General features: G+C 37.6%; 1 protein-coding gene across 1 annotated transcript in view; it reads left to right on the top strand.

Annotated features, from left to right (window-relative positions):
• The window catches only part of LOC103255065 (ovochymase-1), a gene marked incomplete at its 5' end in the record, with an annotated part of 57,382 nt that extends 45,886 nt beyond the window's left edge, over positions 1 to 11,496 (top strand). The window contains 1 exon segment of the mRNA XM_008053033.2: positions 11,332 to 11,496. Within this exon segment, the coding sequence (XP_008051224.2) occupies positions 11,332 to 11,496 (165 nt within the window).
• Positions 11,497 to 21,356: the final 9,860 nt, after the last annotated feature.

Raw genomic sequence — 21,356 nt, forward strand, 5'->3', positions numbered from 1 at the left:
TTAACATATGCTCGCCAGTATATGAATACAGTACCTGGAACACTAGGGGTGCTCAAAGGTAGAGCCCATTCCTCCTTGCTCCTCCATTGAGGGTCCGATCATCACATCACACCTACTCCCAAGATAAATATCTAAAGCTCTGGAGAAATTTAAAGGAGATTCTTTACAGGAAAATTTTTTCTTTGATTTCATCTGAATCTTGTCTCAATGTGATATCAAGACACTATCTGAAAACTCCTTCTTCAGTTTAAAATTTCCTCAGGATTGAAAATCTGATCTCCTAGAAGTAGTGAGATGTTTGAGACTATTGCATAAAGTCCTATAGCTAAATGATTAGATACAATGTTTTCAGTGTCTCTAAGACGGTAGATACTTTTACTTGCTCAAATAACTTGGTGAACCAGAACCCTTCAATGAACCAAAGCCTCATTTTCTTTATCATCCCCCAACTCTTACTTTCGAATAGATAAATCACAAGAAGACATCCTACTAAGGCATTTTTCAGACTTTTACGTACCCAAAATTATCTGGAGAGTGTCTTATAAATGGAATCTTAGAATCTGAATTCTGAATTTTGATTTGATGAGTTTCATCTAGGATTCTACATTCTTAATGCAATGCAAGATTTAACATATATTGTCCCCAGACACTTCTTTGAAAAACACTGTATTGGAAGTAGAGAAAATATTGCCTTTTACTTTCAGAAGAGCTTTCAGCGACAATTATATAAGTATATAATGTATAGTTTTATGATTGTAATAATGTACAGAATCATTACCTTGAGTTGCAATTGAATCTTAATAATTGTATTTTATTTGATATTATGTAGGCAAGAAGGTAGATACATTAAAATTTTTCTAAGCAATTAAAATTATTAAGGAGAAATCCTATTTTCCAAGAATTCAAGATATAAAAATTCTAATAAAGATTAAAAATGTTAGAAAATATGTTTTTAGTAATTATGAAAAATTAAAATGGCCTCGTTAAAAGTGGTATCTACATGCAACAAAATGAAGAATCTCTAAAGCATTATGCTAAGTAAAAAAAAGCGAGTCACAAAGGTTGACATACTATATGACTCATTTGTATAACTGTTTGAAATAGGCAAAACTATAATGACAAGCAAACATATCAGTGTTTGCCAGAAGATGGGATGCAGGAAAGGAATTAACTCTAAAGGTACATGAGGAAATTTTGGGGGTGCTGAAAATATTCTACATCTTAATTGTGGTGGTAGGAATTTGTCAAAACTCACTGAGCTGACAGTTAAAAAGGGTGAATTTTAGGGTATGTATGCTCCAATAAAAAAGTCTGACTTCTAAAAAAAAAAAAAAAAAAAAAGTGGTATCTATTTCCCAATCCCTTTTCTTATGACAAGTCCCATCACAGACAACCTGGTAATAGAAAGAAGTTACCTCCAGAACAAAGAAAATAGTGATTTGATACCAATGAAGACTGTCTACACTCACCCTGGCTTCTCCCAATTTCCCTCTCATAATGATCTATTGTTGTTGCATGTGGAAAAACTCGTAGAACTAGGTCAGTATGTGTAACTCTTTCATATTTTGAACCTTTGTTATACAATTTATAGGTTTCGTCTTGCTTAGAAGTGCTATACATACTTCTGAAGTGAAAAAACTATTTCAGAACTTTTTTATATTTACATACTTTCTCTAAAAGCCAAAGTATCTGTATAAATATCTTAATTGTATGTGTTTTTAATTGGTGGAGAACTAGAGAAGATTTCAAAGAAATTCATTTATAACTTCGTCTTACTTATTCTTGAGAGTCTGTGTCCTCTAAGGCTACAACAAATATTTAGAACAGGAACTTGAATCATCAGATATTCATTTTCTGTACTTTCATGACATCGTTAAAATCTTAATCTTGTTTAATGGTTGCTTAAACTAAAGCTAATGTGAAAATTGGGTGAGGAATTGTTACTCTAGCCCTGTCTCGTAGCAGCCATGTGGTCTTGGGCAGATTACTTGACTTCTCTATGCCTCAGCTTTATTATCTGTAGAAAGGAAATAGCAGTACCCTGCCCACCTACTTAGCACAGTTGAATATTCAGTGAGAGAGCATACTGGGGGATCTCAAACTAAGCCTCTCCATTCTCATGCCCAGGCCTTTTCATGGACTCACAAGGTTCTGGAACAGGTTTCTACATTCTTTATCTGTTCCTCTGCCAGTAGTCTCATCCCTGTTGTTCTGTCTTTTCAATGCATTCATCCTGCAAACCACCAATCATGGCTGAGTCCATCATTTGCTTTCTGTGCTTTTCTAAGCGAGTCAGTCAGTACATCTAGATCATGCTTCTTAATCTTGGCTACACATTATCATCCCCTGGGTTGCTTTACAAAACACTCTCACACACTTGCAATCCAGGCTGCATTTTGAACCAATTAAATCACAGTCTCAGGAGTTAAGACCTGGCATCAGCAATTTTCCTTCTTCTTGCCCTGTTTTATTCATTTAATTTTAATTAAACTTTTTACATTGGGATAATTGTAGATTCACATATGGTTCAAAAAATAATACAGATACCTAACGGTAACATCTTTCAGGATCTCAATATTGATACATCAAGAGACAGAACATTCCCATCACCACAAGGATCCCTTTAATAGCAATGACCACTTCCCTCGCTTCTTCCCAGACTTCTGGCAACCACTGATCTGTTCTCTATTTCTAGAATTCTGCCATTTCAAAAGTGCTATATAGTTAGAACCATACAATATGTAACCTTTTGGAATTGACTTTTTTCTACTCAGCATAATGCCCTGGAGATCTAAGTTTCGCTGTGCTTGTATCACCATTTGTTCCTTTTTTTGCTCAATAGTATTCCATGGTGTGAAGGTACCACAGTTTGGATAGTCATTCATCTGTTGAAGAATACCTAGGTTGTTTCCAGCTTTTGGCTAATATAAATAAAGTTCTCATGGACATTTGTGTAGAGGCTTTTGTGTGAACATGTGTTTTCATTTCAGCGGGACAAATGCCCAGGAATGGGTTATATAGTAATTGCGTGTTTAGTTTTGCAATAAACTGCTAAACTGTTTTTGCAGAGTAGTTGTACCATTTTGCATTCCCAGCAGCAATGTATAAATGGTCCAGTTTTTCTGTATCCTTATTGGCATTTGCTATTGTCACTATTTTTTTTTTAAATCTTAGACATTCTGGTAAGTGTGTAATGATATCTTATTGTGTTTTCCTGATGTGATATTGAACATCATTTCATGTACTTATTTACCATTTTTTAACCTCTTTAATGAAATGTCTCTTCATATTTCTAGCCTATTTTCTAATTGAATTTTCTTATTGTGAAATTTGAGAAGTCTTTATATATTCTAGATACTAGTCCTTGTCAAATATGTGGTTTGCAAATATTCTTTCCCACTCTATAGCTTTTATGATACTCTTTTTGTTTGTGTGGTTTTTGAGTTGGAGTCTCACTCTGTCACCCAGGTTGGAATTCAGTACATGGCCATCCCAGCGTCGACCTTCTGAGCTCAAGCGATCCTTCTGCCTCAGCCTTCCAAGTAGTTGGAATTACAGGCATGCACTGCAAGCCCAGCTAATTTTTTGATTTATTGTAGAGATAAGGTCTCACCAAGTTGCCCGGGCTGTTCTCGAACCCGTGGGCGCAGGTAATCCTCTCACATTGGCCTCCTCAAGTTTTAGGATTACAGACTTGAGCCACTGTACCTGGTCTATAATGCTCTTAATAGAGTCCTTCACAAAGCAAAGATTTTTAATTTTAATGATGTCCAATTCCTTTATTTTTAAAAGATGGACTGTCCTTTTGGTGTCAAATCTAAGAATTATTTGTCTAGAAACTTCGGATTTTTTGCTTTGCTTTTCCTAAAAGTTTTATAGCCTTACATTTTACACTTAATTTTTATGATCCATTTTTAGTTAATTTTTATATAATGTGTAAGGTTTAGGTTGGATTCTTTTTTCCCCCCCAAGGATGCCCAATTGCTCCAACACCATCTCTTTTGTGCTTTGCCATAAATCAACTGAGCATATTTGTGTGAGTCTATTTCTGGGATCTCTATTCTGTTGATCTATGGGTTTATCTCTTCACCAATAACACAATCTTGATTACTGCTGCTATTTAGTATAGTAAGACTTATACACAAAAATGATTTCTCCTGATTTACTCTTGGTGAAGATAGTTTTTGGCTATTCTAAGGCTTGTGCTTTTCCATATAAACTTTAAAATAAGGGGCCATACATGGTATAGCACTAACCTGTAATTCCAGCACGTTAAGAGGCCAAGGTGGGAGTGTTGCTTGAGCCCAGGAGTTCTGTACCCTGGGCAACAGAGTGAGACCTTGTCTCTATAATCAAAAAATTAGCCGGGTGTGGGGGTACACACTTATTGTCTCAGTTACTCAGGAGGCTAAGGCAGAAGGATGGCCTGAGTCTAGGAGATTGAGGGTACAGTAAACCATGATTGTGCTACTGCACTGTAGCCTGGGTGACAGAATGAGACTGCGACTTACAGATAGATAAATAAGTAAATAAGCTTGCAATGTCTACAACAATCCTTGTGATTTTGATAGGCATTACATTAAAGCCATATCTCAGTCTGGGAAGAATTGACATCTTTACTTTGTTGAGTCTTTTTTATTTTTTTTTGAGTTGGAGTCTCACTCTGTCGCCCAGACTGGAGTGCAGTGGCCGCTCCCGGCCACCGCAGCCTCGACCTGCTGGGCTCCGGCGATCCTCCCGCTTCAGCCTTCCATGTAGCTGGAACTACAGGCACGCGCTACTACGCCCAGCTGATTTTTTAATTTATTGTAGAGATGAGGTCTCACTGCCCAGGCGGGTCTCAAACCCGTGGGTTCAGGGAATCCACTCACCTCAGCCTCCCAAAGGCGCAGGATTACAGGCTGAGCCACTGAGCCCGGCTGTGTAGAGTCTTTTTTAAAATGAATTTTATTTTAGATTGTGAGGTACTTGTGAGCATTTGCTACATAAATTACATACAGGTGAGGTTATGAGCTTCTACTGGGCCCTCTCTCCCCCAGTAGTGAACCTGGTACCCAGTGTGTTGCCATGTGCCCCCCCATCTTTCTTCCCTTCATGCCTCCCCTAGCAGTGGCCAGTGTCTGCTGTTCCCACCCTTGTGCTCATGTGATCAATGATCAGGGCCTGCTTATGAGCAAGAACTTGTGGTATTCAGATTTTTGTTTCTGTGGTAGTTCATTTAGTATGATGATCTCCAGGTACATTCATGTTGCTGCAAAGAACATGATTTTGTTCTTCTTTATGGCTGCATAATGTTCCATCATATATATGTACCTCATTTTCTTTATCCAGCCCTACGCCCAATCTTTCAATCTATGAATACGATATGTCTCTCTACTTATTTAGGTCTTCTTTGATTTCTTTCATGAGAATGTTCCAGTTTTCAGAATTAAGATCCTGTACGTTTTGCTAAGTGTATATCTAAATGTTACATTTTCTTCAATGTGATTGTTAATGGTATTGTTTCTAATTTTGGATTCTACGTGAAATGTGATTGACTTCTGTTTGTTGACCTTGTATCTTGGTCCTTCTTAAACTTGGCATTGGTATTTTATAAACTTCTCCCTGAAATTATAATGTGTAGCCAAGGTTGAGGACCACTTCTCTAGGGAAGACTAGCAGTGGCATTTAGTGTCCTTTAACTCTTGTGTTTTCCAATTTCAGTACCATTCAACAATTTTTGGGTACATGCCTGCATGGTTCTTTCTTCCAACATCCACAATAGTCATTACAAACAGTTGCCCTTCTTTTTGGCTCTCCTGTCCTTACCTTCTATTTAATCTGTTTTTCCTGTTCTCCTGAGACTTTTGCTACTTAAGTACCACCTGATATCAACAGTAGCATGAAGCTTTCTGTTCCTCTTCCTCTAAAGAATTTAGTAACTTATCTTTATCTGTACCTATTCATTTCTTTTCAGTGGGAAGAATGAGTAAAGACAATATATTTCCCATCTGTAATTTCCATCCCCTTTACCATGACCACTTCACCTTAACCTTCATGGTAACATCTGGACATATTTCTTTTTCATATTTCCTATACTATTCTGTGTATTTGTATTTAAATATTTGTAATAAAATACCTATTCGAAGTTTTATTTTATAACACTTTTCCACTTATTTTTAGCATTGCTTCATATTATTAAAGACTCTTTCAAAATATAATTTTAAAAGATACATGGTAACCTTTCCACAATTCATATAGAAATGGATTGTTTCCTTTTTTAAAATTTAAATAATGCTGGATTGACTATCCTAGTTTATGTTTATTCCAGGTCTAGGATTACCTTAAGATAAATTTCCCAGAAGTAGAATTGCTGGATTTATGGTATGACTATGTTAAAGATTCTTGATATAGTTCTACATTTTAAACCTAGATGGGTAGAGTGTAGGTTGATATATTCCTTTTTTCTTCTTTAAAAAAATAAGGCAATTTCATAATATCTGTTAATTTTTAAAGTACATGCCTCATCGTCCAGCAATTCTAATTCCCATGAAACAGGCACAAATGCACAGATTTGTGATCTAGAATGTCAGATGCAGCTTATAAGCAAAATAATGAAAATAGTCTAAATGTTCACCAATGATATTTATCAACTAGGGTACAGTCATTACCTGAATACCATGTGCTATTAAAAAGAATGATGTCATAGATTTATAGGCAATGCTATAAAAGGATATGACTATAATCTATGAAACAATCAGAATAAGAAAGGTGGCTGATATGTTGGTAGAGGAAAAATGTTTTAGCTCAAGGAAATTTGGCAGAAAATAACATGATAGAGCAATGATTATCTGTAAAGGCAGTGTAGTGTAAGATTTGGAATCAATTGGCACTTGCATAGAGAGGTGAATAGAAAAAGAATAGACAAGTTCCAAAGAGTTTTATACCATTTAATTAAGGGATAGCAGTGACAAGAATAAATCATTGAAATAAATGATCCAGGATTGCAGATAAGGTGAAGCATGAAAGCATGTAAAAGTCTAGATTTAAAAAAGTGAAACACCATGGGAAACCAAACACAGAAGCACTACATTCTGTGTGTGTGTGTGTGTGCACGTGTGTATGTGTTGTATATACACACAGACACATGTATAAACCTGTGTTTTTATATGAGCAAATTTTGATAAGAAAAAATGTAAACGTTTAAATATATAATGTATTAATATATTTTATATTATACCTGCAATGAAAGAAATATGTATTAGATATCAAAATACTTGAAAGTATGTATTAGATATTATGTATGTATTAGATAGCAAAATACTTGAAAGTTTAAAGTCCTATACATGTGATTCTTCCCCATTCCTGACTTTTCTCCACTGTCACTTCAAATTCAACAAGGTGATGTGTCCTGGAGGCACATGGACAAAAGGCAGATGTTTTTTTAAAACATGATAGTGAATGAGAAACCAAGAGCCCCACATTTCAGTATAGGGCATGTGTTCCTGATGTCCTTGGAGGATATGGTAATATCTGGAGCAAAGTGATAACATGTAAATTGGGTGATCCCTTTTGAATTAATTAATAGATAGCATCTTCTGGAAGACTTATTAAATCACAAGGTTTGAAACAGTACAATTAGGTCAAACTAGGTAGTTTTAGAGCTGTCACTGAAAAGCAAACATAGACAATGTTAATATCAATCTTATAGACCTAGTGATATTTACCCCTCTCTCTCACATCCTTTTACTTGGAGGAGTTTGTATTTCCAATCCGTGTTGGCAGGGAAAGATGATAAATTTACTATCCAAATGTAGGACTGCTTGATGGAGAACAACTGAATCTTTTTTTTTTTAGTTGGAGTCTCACTCTGTCGCCCAGACTGGAGTGCAGTGGCCGCTCCCGGCCACCGCAGCCTCAACCTGCTGGGTTCTGGCGATCCTTCCGCCTCAGCCTTCCAAGTAGCTGGAACTACAGGCACGCGCTACCACGCCCAGCTAATTTTTGACTTATTCTAGAGATGCGGTCTCGCCAAGTTGCCCAGGCAGGTCTTGAACCCGCGGGCTCAGGCAATCCACTCACCTCGGCCTCCCAAGAATTAATCTTTTTTTTTTTAGTTGGAGTCTCACTCTGTCGCCCAGACTGGAGTGCAGTGGCCGCTCCCGGCCACCGCAGCCTCAACCTGCTGGGTTCTGGCGATCCTTCCGCCTCAGCCTTCCAAGTAGCTGGAACTACAGGCACGCGCTACCACGCCCAGCTAATTTTTGACTTATTCTAGAGATGCGGTCTCGCCAAGTTGCCCAGGCAGGTCTTGAACCCGCGGGCTCAGGCAATCCACTCACCTCGGCCTCCCAAGAATTAATCTTTTTTTTTTTAGTTGGAGTCTCACTCTGTCGCCCAGACTGGAGTGCAGTGGCCGCTCCCGGCCACCGCAGCCTCAACCTGCTGGGTTCTGGCGATCCTTCCGCCTCAGCCTTCCAAGTAGCTGGAACTACAGGCACGCGCTACCACGCCCAGCTAATTTTTGACTTATTCTAGAGATGCGGTCTCGCCAAGTTGCCCAGGCAGGTCTTGAACCCGCGGGCTCAGGCAATCCACTCACCTCGGCCTCCCAAGAATTAATCTTTTTTTTTTTAGTTGGAGTCTCACTCTGTCGCCCAGACTGGAGTGCAGTGGCCGCTCCCGGCCACCGCAGCCTCAACCTGCTGGGTTCTGGCGATCCTTCCGCCTCAGCCTTCCAAGTAGCTGGAACTACAGGCACGCGCTACCACGCCCAGCTAATTTTTGACTTATTCTAGAGATGCGGTCTCGCCAAGTTGCCCAGGCAGGTCTTGAACCCGCGGGCTCAGGCAATCCACTCACCTCGGCCTCCCAAGAATTAATCTTTTTTTTTTTAGTTGGAGTCTCACTCTGTCGCCCAGACTGGAGTGCAGTGGCCGCTCCCGGCCACCGCAGCCTCAACCTGCTGGGTTCTGGCGATCCTTCCGCCTCAGCCTTCCAAGTAGCTGGAACTACAGGCACGCGCTACCACGCCCAGCTAATTTTTGACTTATTCTAGAGATGCGGTCTCGCCAAGTTGCCCAGGCAGGTCTTGAACCCGCGGGCTCAGGCAATCCACTCACCTCGGCCTCCCAAGGCTGAGCCACCGAGCCCGGCAATTGAATCTTATAGTGAGGATGTTCACCACCTTTCCCACCATTAGAATCCAAACAAATAGATGTGATGTCCCATTGTACTTTGTGTACTCATTTTCAGTTTTTCTCTATTTTAAATAGGAATAATGGTGAAAAAGTCTTATTAAATAATGGATCGAAGATGACTGCTTGGGTTTCAGACCATTATCTTCATTAATACCAGTTTATTGATACTTGTAAAAACTTGTGTTGGAGACTATCTAGAGATTTTATTACTATTATTTATATAGTATTAATAATATACTGTTATTTTTATTAATATTTGTATGTTTCATTTATATGTAATTATTTCTCAATTGTACTTAACATACACAAACTCACTCAGATACACACACACACACTCATGCACACAATTGTTTTCATAGCTACATAGGTACCACTATGATAAAAAAACTATACTTGAAGGAATGATCCTGTCTCAAAAAATTGAGACTTTTTCTGAAATGATGGATTGATATGGATGGCAAATGAATGGAAAAATTATGTAAAAATAACTAGCTCATATAAAGAACAAACCCATGACTTTGGTCTCATTTCCACTGTAATCTACAACTAAGTTGTAAATATCCAGTAAACTAGAATAAATCAGAATGTAATTTCAATTGTCAGTCTCTAGACAGTTTCAGCACTTAAACATGATGACTGTTCAGCAAAAGCCAAGTCAAAAGAATGAGAACACCATGACATCAACAGAATAAGGAATAAACTTAACAGTTAACAACAAATTGTATCATTTGCTTCATCAACAACTGATCGAGGATAAACTTTGTCTTTTTTCTTCTGTAAAGTGATATTATTTTTCTCTCTTCTTAGGACTGAAGATAAAAGAATGCATGTAAAATATCTGTTGGTGTTCTGTTGGATAAGCCAAAGTGGAGTAATATTAGCTTTTCACAAATCACCAAATAGCATTGTTACAGTGATCAGGGAGAGAATGGCTGAGATCTACCCCTTAAAGTCTGTTTATGCATAGGGCTATATTTGTTTTATCCTTTAAAGGCATTTGCCTAGGTTTATATGTGTTTTCACTCCTTTTCTACTAGAAGATGACTTTTCTAAAACCGTACAGCAGGTAAGGGTATCTCTGATCAGTCATACATCTTATCAAAGCTACCGGAGAATGGATATTAAAAACACTGATATACATGGAGTAGCTGCAGGATCATCCTCCTGTGTGGTAATTCAAGGACTGCGTTGATGAGTCTGGGAGGTTTCTTCTTAGTGTGTCTCATGAGAGTGCATTTGCCAACTGCAAACAGGTATCGATGCATGGTAGTTTTAAAGTGAAAGGCGAGAAGAAAAAGTACACTGCTAAGTGACTTTAAAAACACATGTACTGTAATTTGATACTTGAAGTAAACTTAATTCTCAATAGGAATCATTCATTTACTTGGTTGAACTCTATGAAATTGCTGATATTCAATGGTCTTTTTTTTTTTTTAAATTTGGAGTCTCACTCTGTCACCCAGGCTGGAGTACATTGGCACACTCATGGCCACTACAGCCTTTGCCTGTGGAGGCTCAGGCAATCCTTCCACCTCAACCTTCCAAGTAGCTGGAACTACAGGCGCGTGCTACCACACCTGGCTTATTTTTTTTATTTATTGTAGAGGTGAGGTCTCACCAAATTGCCCAGGCTGGTCTCAAACTCCTGAGCTCAGGCAGTCCTCTCACCTCGGCCTTCCAAAGTGCTGAGATTATAGACTTGAGCCACCACACCCGGCCTTCAATTGTCTTTAACCTACAAAAATGATAGTTTCTTATGATGCATCTTCATAGCTGAATTAGATGTCTCAATGCACCTACTTCTGGGAGAACTAAAAACGTAAAGACGTTTTCATGTAACTGAAAACCATCATTTGACCATTTATGTAAATGCTTGAAATTTCTGGCATGGCAGAGTCTATAGTCAGTGTTAAATGAATCTACACTAAATGTATCTTTCATTCTCTCCTTGAAGGTATAGATTGTAATTCAATGTGATGATCCCTCATCTCTCTAAGCAAGCCATTGCCCGAATGACCATAGTTATCTGTCCTGTTGTGAGCAGAAATCAGATAAAAGAGATTTGTGCTCTGTCTGACCATCCTCTGCAGTTGGGGTTAGTGTCAGCTGTGAGTTGAGCAGTTGGGAGAATTTCTGTTTTTGCTGGTTGCAGGGAGATTCTGGAGGACCGCTGCAGTGTACCTGGGATGGGAACTATAAGCTTATTGGCATTCTGAGATGGGACAACAGTAACTGTCCTCCCACGGCACCAACTATCTTCACAAGAGTTTCTGCCTACGGATATTGGATCACATCTGTTACTGAAGGAGAAGTGTAATCACTCAAAGATCATCATGGTGTAGTTGTGTTTATAAATCAGAAAATAAATATATAATAGTATATCTGAAATTTGAGTCTTATCAGTGTTAAATTGCCAATGTCACTTCTGCCCACCCTTGTTATTGAGGAGGTTGAATTTGGTGTGTATAGATGATCCGTATTAAACATTGGTCACAGAAAGGTAATGTTGGTTCAGGTTTCTGGGGACTTACAATCTGAATTGACATTTATTTTATATCTTGCATACCATGTATATGCCATATATTTTGAAAACTATCATATACACTTTAACTATTTTTTTCTACATTGGCAGACAATGGAAGATAGAAAGGGTAATATTATTCAGTCCATAAAATTCTTTTTTTTTGTTTTTTTGAGTTGGAGTCTCACTCTGTCACCCAGACTGGAGTGCAGTGGCCACTCCCAGCCACTGCAACTTCCACCTGCTGGGCTCTGGTGATCCTTCTGCCTCAGCCTTCCAAGTAGCTGGAACTATAGGCACGCGCTACCATGCCCAGATAATTTTTTGATTTATTGTAGAGATGAGGTCTCGCCAAGTTGCCCAGGCGGGTCTCGAGCCCGTAGGCTCAGGCAATCCATTTACCTCAGCCTCCCAAAGGCGTGGGATTACAGACTGAGCCACCGAGCTCGGCTAAAATTCTTAATTTTACCTACAGACTCACAGAGAACAGGTCAAAAACTATCTCAGTTAAATGAGAAAGGTCTCTGCCAGTTTTACAATTTCATTGAGCAATGGGCATTTAAGAGATTATCAGGTGCATCAATTGATCTAGAAATTTTTAGATAAAATCTTAGGATATTTCAATTTTTTTAAATAAAGGATTTAATTTATCTAAGACTCAGTTTGCCAATTCTCTCATTTCTCTAAGCTATAGATAAGAATCAGGAGGAACTAAGGAAGGCCCTGAGCCAAAGTCCTTTCCAGAAATATAGACTATAGAGTGAGTAAGGGCCCGAGGCAACTTTTTCTTATTTTATACATTTCACCAAAATGTATCATTTTATTTCCAAGAATACAGTATTCCAAGAGGACATATGATTCAGTTTTACATAGTACCTATATAATCAAATGAGACAGCAATTAATCAGGAAGTAGGCAGAAAAATGAAAAATTACATATAAGTACACAATTTCAAAAACAATAGTTCAAGCTTTTCCTATATAACAACATAATTAGATTACAAAAGTTTGTATTATGAAATTGCCATTTCTGTAGAACAGAAATAATTGAAAATTAACCATTTTATATGATTCAGCCTAATAACCCTAATTATAATAATGCATCAAGATGTTAAGTTCAGTTCATACTCATTATGAAAATTTCGCCCTTCAAAATTAAAGTCAGAAAGCTTATACACATAAATTAGGAACTCTTAGCTTTCTAACAAATGTGTGTCTGTCTTTATTTAAGCCTGGAGGTAACTGAGCCTTCACTGACATTAGTTAAAAATCTTTTTTCTAATGAATCTTCACTTGAAAATACAAGCACATGTTTCTGTAATGGTATTAGGAAACGTTTTTCTTCTCTCACTCTCAATCTTTCTCTTTTAACCTCTCTCCACCTCTTTTCCTTTCTATCAACCTGTTTACCCCTCTTCCCCTCCTGTCTCTCTTCCCTTTCCCTAACTCCTTCTCTCAAACTCTTTCAATCTTTCAACCACTCTCTCCCTCTTTACCTCCTAATCCCTTTCTTTCTCAAGTCCTTCCCTTTTTTTCAATCAACCTTCCTCTCCCTCCTCCCTTTCTCCATCTCCCCATTCCCTTATACTCTCTCTTTCAAACTCTCTCCTTGTTTACTTCACCTCTCCCAATGTCTCTGGCTTTCTCAATACCTCCATCTTTTCTCTCCCTGCCCCATTTCTCTCAATTCCCTGCCTAACCTCTCTTTTTCTCTTTCAACCTTTCCTCTTTTCTACAAATGCTACAAAAGGGAAGGGAAGTGATATAAATGTGCTCGGATTTACTAAAAAACCCTTACATGAATGTTGGTGTAAAAGTTCTGCTGTCATTGATTCAAATTACACTTTTTTGATAGAGCTTCTGAGGAAAATGAAAGAAGAGATTTGCAATAGGAATGCTCTAAGTCTCATACTAATCTGTTTTGTACCATTTTGACTTTGTCTCATGAATCTCATCTTTTTATCAGATGACATTAAAGGGGATTAAAGTGTCAGGCCTGTCTAAAGTTTTTATGGTTTTTTTCTCTCACTGATCTGCTGGCAGTTAATTTTGGTGCTGGCACAACCTCTATTGTGACCTCCTGAGGTGGTGAGCTGGGGGTTGTAGGGCCCAAAGGCTTGGTCCTCTGAGGGTTCGCTGAAAAATCAATTTGCAAAAGGAAGATTAATTGGAGAAAAGGCATACAAATTTACTTACATGTATACTCAGGAGGTTTCAGAATGAAGAAGCAAAGATATATGGGAAATTGCCTATTTTTATGCTTAGGTTCAACAAAGTATAGAGAACTATCTAGAAATATAATTGGACAAAAAGGGAAAGAACTAGGAAACTCAGTGGGGAAACCCAGAAAAGTCTATCTAGATTCTTCTTGCCTCTCTGAGCATGCATCCTTTCCTTCTGAGTATGGGATAGGGGTCTTATGACCTACAATAAAACAGAGTAGGTCAGATAATTTCTTATGACCAGTTTTTACAATGAAAGTCAGAAGGAAAAATTGAGTCATATTTTTAGATTTTATTGCTTTGGGGAAAAGGAGTTCTGGTTTCTTTGACCCACCTTGGGGAAGAGGGGTTCTAGGTTCTACCTCTAGCATAAGGGGAGAGGGGGACTGAGGCACCAGAAGACAGGAGAAGGTCAAAGAAAAATGTTAGCTTCTAAGGCCTTCATGTAGGGTTATTGACCTTGATGCTCTCAAGGTCCTTCAGCAAAAAAGTGCAGGGTTATATTTCCTGTGTGATCTAGAGAAGTTGTCTGATATTGCCTTAAAGGGTTAGAGACTATTTGGTGTTCTGTTTTTGGCTACAGTTTGGCTGTAGTTTTAGAATTTCTTCCATGTTCAATCTTTAATAGAATCTACTATTTTAGAGTTCTTACCCTTCTAGTTGAAAGCCAATTTAACCAAGGAAGTGGCATAATCTTTACTTCCTAATTTGATCTTTCCAAAGACCACTACTTTTTGCATTTCAACCTCTATATGTATTAGGTTGCAGTTAATTGTGTAAATTGATCTATTATGCAAGGGTCACACAGTCAAATTTAAAGAATTCAGAGAACTGATAACCCAGTTTTCATTCATGTACATATTTTTAAAATCCTACTTGAACATCTACTGTGTGCCAAATAGAGGTACCTAGAAAGAGGAAGTTTCTCTCATCTTTAGAATCTCATTCTAGTAGAGAAAAACAATATACAAAGCTAATTACTATTTAACATGCTATGGAAGCAAGAAAGTTAGGAGGGAACAACCAATATTTTCTGCAGGAATAGATTAAAGTTTTGTGGAAGGAATATTTGAGCTGAGTTTTAAAGTTCAAATAAAAGTTGACTTGGTTTTAGTTTAATATTTTTATATGTTTTATACACCAGTCTGTTATGTTAAAGAAATCTGTAGCAAGTTATTTCCCTATCAACAACTCCACATATTCTGAATTTCTCCTGTCACTTGGATTATTGAAAAATAGTTTTGTTTATTCTTGTCAAATTGCTTTACTTCGTTTCCTCTACCCCTTCACATTTTCTTTCTTATAAAAGTTTTAATGATGCAATTCAAAAATTTAATGTTCTTTTCCTTGTCAATTTAACAAATGTCAACAACTTAAGTCTAATACGTATATAATTCTCACTGAAGATGAACAGCTTTTGGCACATCTCCCGTTTTCATTTTTGTCTCAACTTTTGTTTTTCTATTTCTCACAGGTAATTTTAAATTTAAATTTTGTTTTTCTATTTCTCACAGGTAATTTTAAATTAAATTTTAACTAAATTGTCAAATAGTGGCAACAAAAACAAATGCTGGGCCCAAAGTAACTGAGAAACTCTTAAAGAAATAGAAGAAAGTAGAAGAATTATATTAAAAGAAAGTAAGCCTATAGTAATTAGGACAGGGTAGTAACGCTGTAGAGAAAAATAAACTGACTAATAGAACAGTATATAGAAGCAATTATAATGTCATTTAAAATCTTTAAGTTGGCAAAAAAAAGTGAAAATATCAATAGATAATGAGAATATGGGGTGAAGGGATCTCTCCTCACTGCCGATAGAAATGTACTCCAGCTTTGGAAAACTCAGACAATATCATTAAAATTGAAGATGCCCATGTCTTGAGTTAGCAATTTTATCCCTAGGTATATACAAGTACCCTACAGCAATATCTTCGAACATGGCTGCAGTTAAATGTAAATATCTTAGGCATAAGGAATAACCATTTTTTAAAAAAGCTCCTTATGTGATTCTAATGTGCAGCCAGGTTTGAGACATGCATCCTGGAGAAAAGCAATGTAACCATGTAAAGGAGTGTTTATAGAAACGATATCTGCAAAAACCTTGAATTCCAAGTGCCTGTTACAGAGCATGGATGAACAACATGTATAATACTTGCACAGCAGTAAAATAAAATAATCCACAGGTGCTTTTGGTGAATGTTAGAAATGATGCTTAGTTTAAAAAACAAGTTTAGTGGCCAGGTGCAGTGGATCACACCTGTAATCTCAGTAATTTGGAAGGTCCAGGTGGGAGAATTGCTTGAGCCCAGGAATCTGAGACCAGCCTGGACAACACAGTGAGACCTCGTCTCTACAAAAAAATTAAAAAATTAGCTGGGTGTGGTGGCACACACCTACAGTCTCAGCTACTCGGGAGGCTGGAAGGTGGAAGGATCTTCTGAGGTCAGAAGGTTGAGGCCGTGGTGAGCCGTGATTATACCACTGCACTGCAGTCAGGGTGGCAAACTGAGACCCCAGTTCAAAAACAACAACAACAACAACAACAACAACAAAAAAGCAAGTTTAGAGAAGCTCAGAAACAAGCACAATTAAACACTTTGTTTAGGCTTAAAAAAGCAAGGGAATGCTAACACAACAGGGCAATGGGAGGTAGTGGAATACGATGGAGGAATCACACACAAACCATTTCATTGATAATTTTCTAGTTAAGTTGGATGGTGGTCTTGCAGATGTTTAGTATCTCGTTGCAAAATTTACAAATACGTCTGTGAATGTCGAATACTATACAATATAAGATACTTTAAAACACTTGGAACAACACAGTTCTAGTACAATCTGTCCTCCTCTTGTTCGTGTGATTAGAAGTTCACACATGCTGGGTGTGGTGGCTCAAGTCTTGCAATCCTAGCACTTTGGGAGGCCGAGATGAGAGGGTTGCCTGAGCCCAGGGGTTCGTGACCAGCCTGGGCAACTTGGCGAGACCTCATCTCTACAATAAATAAAAAAATTAGCTGGGCATGATAGCATGCACCTGTAGTTCGGCTACTTGGAAGGCTAAGGTGAAAGCATCACCAGAGCCCAGCAGATTGAGGCTGCGGTGGTCGTGAGTGTGCCACTGTACTTCAGGCTGGACAGCTGAGTGAGACTCCAATTCAAAGAAAAAAAAAAGTTCACACATAGTCAGAGAATTAAGCCCTTCTATTCTTTTGCAGTTCCCTTTGCCTTGAAAGCCCAAAGTGTTACTGTGGCTTGTGTTTACTGATGTTACTTGTACCAATGAGCTTATTTATCAATTTTATTTATTGACATTAGAAGTTACACTTTGTACCATCTACTCTCTTGTAGGAGAAAATTGTTTTAAATGTGCTTGCATATCTTCCAGGAGCTAGATATATCCTGACATTTCCATTTAGCTCATTTAATTATCAAAGCTAATCTCATGAAAACATTTTGAATGTAACTTCAATAATCTTTGGGCATGGGGATTATTAATGTTGGTTCTGAATTCAGATTTCTTGGGTTCAAATTCCAGCTCCACCATTAACAAATGTTATAACTTTGAGAAAATTTCTTAGCCTCATTGTACTTCTGTTTCCTCATCTATAAAGTAGAGGTAATAAAAGAAATCTATTCATAAGGATATTCTAAAGATAAAGGAATTTATGGGTTTAAATCACATAAAACAGTGATTGGTGGATAGTAGACATCCAATTAATCTTAGCTATCATTATCTTGTGCATTTTCCTAAAATAAAACTTTCAAAGTGGATTTTCTTCCTCTTTGGATTCTTAATTTTTTTCAAACAAAGAGAATAGTTTAAAAAATGTTTATAGCTACAGCAATTAGAGAAGAGAAGGAAATCAGGAGTATCCAAATAGGAAAAGAGGAAGTTAAGTTATCCCTCTCTGCTGATGATATAACTCTATACCTTGAAAATCCAATCTCTTGAAATCCAATTCTGTCAAAAACCTCCTTTCACTGATAAAGGACTTTGGCAAAGTCTCAGGGTACAAAATAAATGTGCAAAAGAAAGTTGCGTTCTTATAAACCAATAACAAACAGGCAGAGAACCAAAAAAAAGCACAATCCCATTCACAATAGCCACAAAAAAATGAAATACCTAGGCATCTTCCTAACCAGAGAGGTGAAAGACCTTGACAATGAAAACTACAAAACACTGCTCAAAGAAATCCAAGAAGACACAAACAAATGGAAAAGTATTTGATGTCCATGGATAGGAAGAATCAACATTGTTAAGATGTCCATCCTATCAAAAGCAATCTACAGATTCAACTCAATACCCACTAAATTACCAACATCATTCTTCTAAGACCTGGAAAAGACCATACAAAAGCTTTTGCATATTATTAAACATGCTGTACATACTTTTTGTGATCATTTGGAAAGGAATGCAAAGATGAAGTTCTGTTTTATGTAATTTTTAAGACTTCTTTGTTGATTTTACTTTTGGAAGTTGCTATTGTAAAAGAATAAACTAAGAATTGAAAGAAAAAAAAAAAAGAAATCCATATGGAAACATAAACAACCATGAATAGCCAAAACAATCCCCAGCAAAAGAAACAAAGTGGGAGGTATCACACTTCCAGTCTTTAAACTTTACTACAAGGCTGCCATAATCAAAACAGCCTGGTATTGGCACAAGTATAGCCAAATGGACCAATGGAACAGGATAGAGATTCTGGAAGCAAAACCTCAATTTTTCAACCAACTCATCTTTGACAAAGCCTCCACCAAACAACCACTGAGGAGAGGAGAACCTATTCAGTAAATGATGCTGGGAAAACTGGCTGACCACATGCAGAAGAATGAAACAGGACCCTTACCTATCACCATAAACAAAAATCAATCTAAATGGATCAAAGACCTAAATGCAAAACTCCAAACTATAAGAACCTTAGAAAATGCAGGAGACATCCTTATGGAAACTGGAACTGGCAACCAATTCCTGATCAAAATCCCAAGTGCCCATGCCATAAGAGATAAGATAGACAAGTGGGACCTCATCAAACTAAAAAGCTTCTGCAAAGCAAAAGAAATCATCAAGAGAACAGACAGACCACAGAACAGGAAAAATTATTTGCCAACCGCATATCTGACAAAGGACTAACATCCAGGATCTACAAGGAATTCACACATGCCGAAAGGAAAAAAACAAACAGCCCCATTGAAAAGACATTAATAGACACTTCTCAAAAGAAGATATATTGGCAGCCTACAGACACACAAAAAAGTTCTCAGCCTCACTAATCATCAGAGAAATGCAAATCAAAACCACATTGAGATACCACCTAACCCCAGTAAGAATGGCCATCAATAAAACAACAACAGATGCTGGCAAGGATGTGGAGAAAAAGGAATGCTTCTACACTACTGGTGGGAATGCACACTAGTGTAACCTCTTTGGAAAACAGTATGGCGATTTCTGAAAGAACTAGAAATTTACTTTCCATATGACCCAGCAATCCCCCTGTTGGGAATATACCCGGAGGAATTCAAATTATTCTACAAAAGAGATACCAGCACAGGCATGTTTGTTGCAGCACTATTCACAATAGCAAAAACATGGAATCAGCCGTGCTGCCCATCAAAACTGAACTGGATAAAAATGTGGTACATATACACAATGGAATATTACACACCCATAAAGAAGGACAAACACATGGACTTCATAGCAACTTGGATGTATTCAGAGTCTATCACATTCAGTGATCTATCACAGAAACAAAGAACAAAGTACTACATGTTCTCACTCATAAGCGAACCCTGAACATTTACCATAATACTATAAGAAAAGGATTGGCAGTAGAGGGATACTGCTGGGGTAGGGGTGGTGGTGGTGGTGGTGGTACAACATTGATAAGGGTACCTGATCTCAGACCAGGCAAAGTGGGGACCAAAGAGAGGCCCAAACTTTACCTGTACAATGACCACTTGTATATCTAATCCTGAATTGTACCCCACATCTTTAAAATAAAATTTTAAAAAATGCTTATAAACCTGGGTAGAGCTCATAATCATTATGTCAAAAGAAAGAAGCCTACAAATGTTGATTCCATTTATTTGAAATGACAAAAAAAGACAAATTTACAAAGAGAGAAAGCAGTACAGTGGTTGCTTAGGGTTTCAAGTGAAAGCAGAAAATAAAATGGGGGTGATGGACATGTTCTAAAATTGGATCACAGTGATATTTGCACAACTCTATAATAAACTGTACACTTAAAATAGGTGATTTTTATGGTATGAAATTTACAACCCAATAAAGTTTTTAAATAAAGTTTTTACTTAGTCTCGCTCTAACAGAAATGTTTATCAGGATGAGTAAAATCTGATTAAACTCTGAGATTTGAAGTATTGAAAATCCAGCAATAAACTGTTATGTCTGGGAAGCAGAGGCTGTGTCTGTCTTTTGTTACTGGAGGGAAGACAATTTAATATATTAAGACTTGTTGTGCAAGAATATAGTTTATCTTCCCAGTTACTCAGTTCTTTTTTATGTCTCCAGTTTTTTAAGAAAATAATTATTTTCATAATATTCATTAAGGATTTAATTGGGGAGTTAGGCTCCCATTTGGCTATCCCATAGCTTTCTATATGCCAACTATTTTACATACATTAATTCTAAGCACAATTGTACAAGCTCAGAGAGGTTGAGTGACTTATTGTATATCAAACAACTGGCCTCAGAGCAGAATTAGTACATAAATTTATTTGACTGCAGACCTTAATCTGATGAGTGCTTTCAGAGGATACACAGGTAGGCAACAAAGTATAGAGTTTGGACTGGGGAGATGAGATTGGAAGCCTGGGGAGATCAGAATTGAGCTGGCTTCATTCACACTCTTGATCACGTAAATAAAAACGTACAGAGGTAAAAATAAGTCTTTTGAGCAATAAGGGGGGGTTCTGTTCTCAGAGAACTTAAAAAGAGTATGAATTTCTTTGACTCCATTAGGAGCCGCATACTGGCTGCTGGTTAAAGACTTGACTATAGCAGCATGAAGGAATTAGAAGGTTATTCTTTTAGCTAAGTGAAGTCTGACAGCAGGAAATATATGGCTGGTAGGCAGCGCTAGAGTCATGAGGGTCTGAGCCTTTTTTTGTATTTCTCATCCACTATACTCAGTGTATGAATTCAACCCTCAAGTCATAAAATCGGTGCCAGGCTTAGGTTACCACACTCACATTTCTAGCAGGGCAAGGAGAAAAGGGAGGGAAATGGTTTTCATAAAAGCCCCAGTCAATGTACTGAATGACTTTTACTTATATCTCTGGCCATCCCATCTGCCAAGCCTGGGAATCCAAAGTTCTTCATTTGGACTTTTTGTCCAGGATTCTGGTGTTAAAGAGAGAATTTACACAGGAAACCAGAAGACCCTACCATACTCCTAGTTATTACACCTTGTTTTTAATTTTA

The sequence above is a fragment of the Carlito syrichta genome, unplaced genomic scaffold (genome assembly GCF_000164805.1).
Source record: "Carlito syrichta isolate Samal-C Ts95f unplaced genomic scaffold, Tarsius_syrichta-2.0.1 Scaffold287781, whole genome shotgun sequence".
Taxonomy (NCBI): Eukaryota; Metazoa; Chordata; class Mammalia; order Primates; family Tarsiidae; genus Carlito; species Carlito syrichta.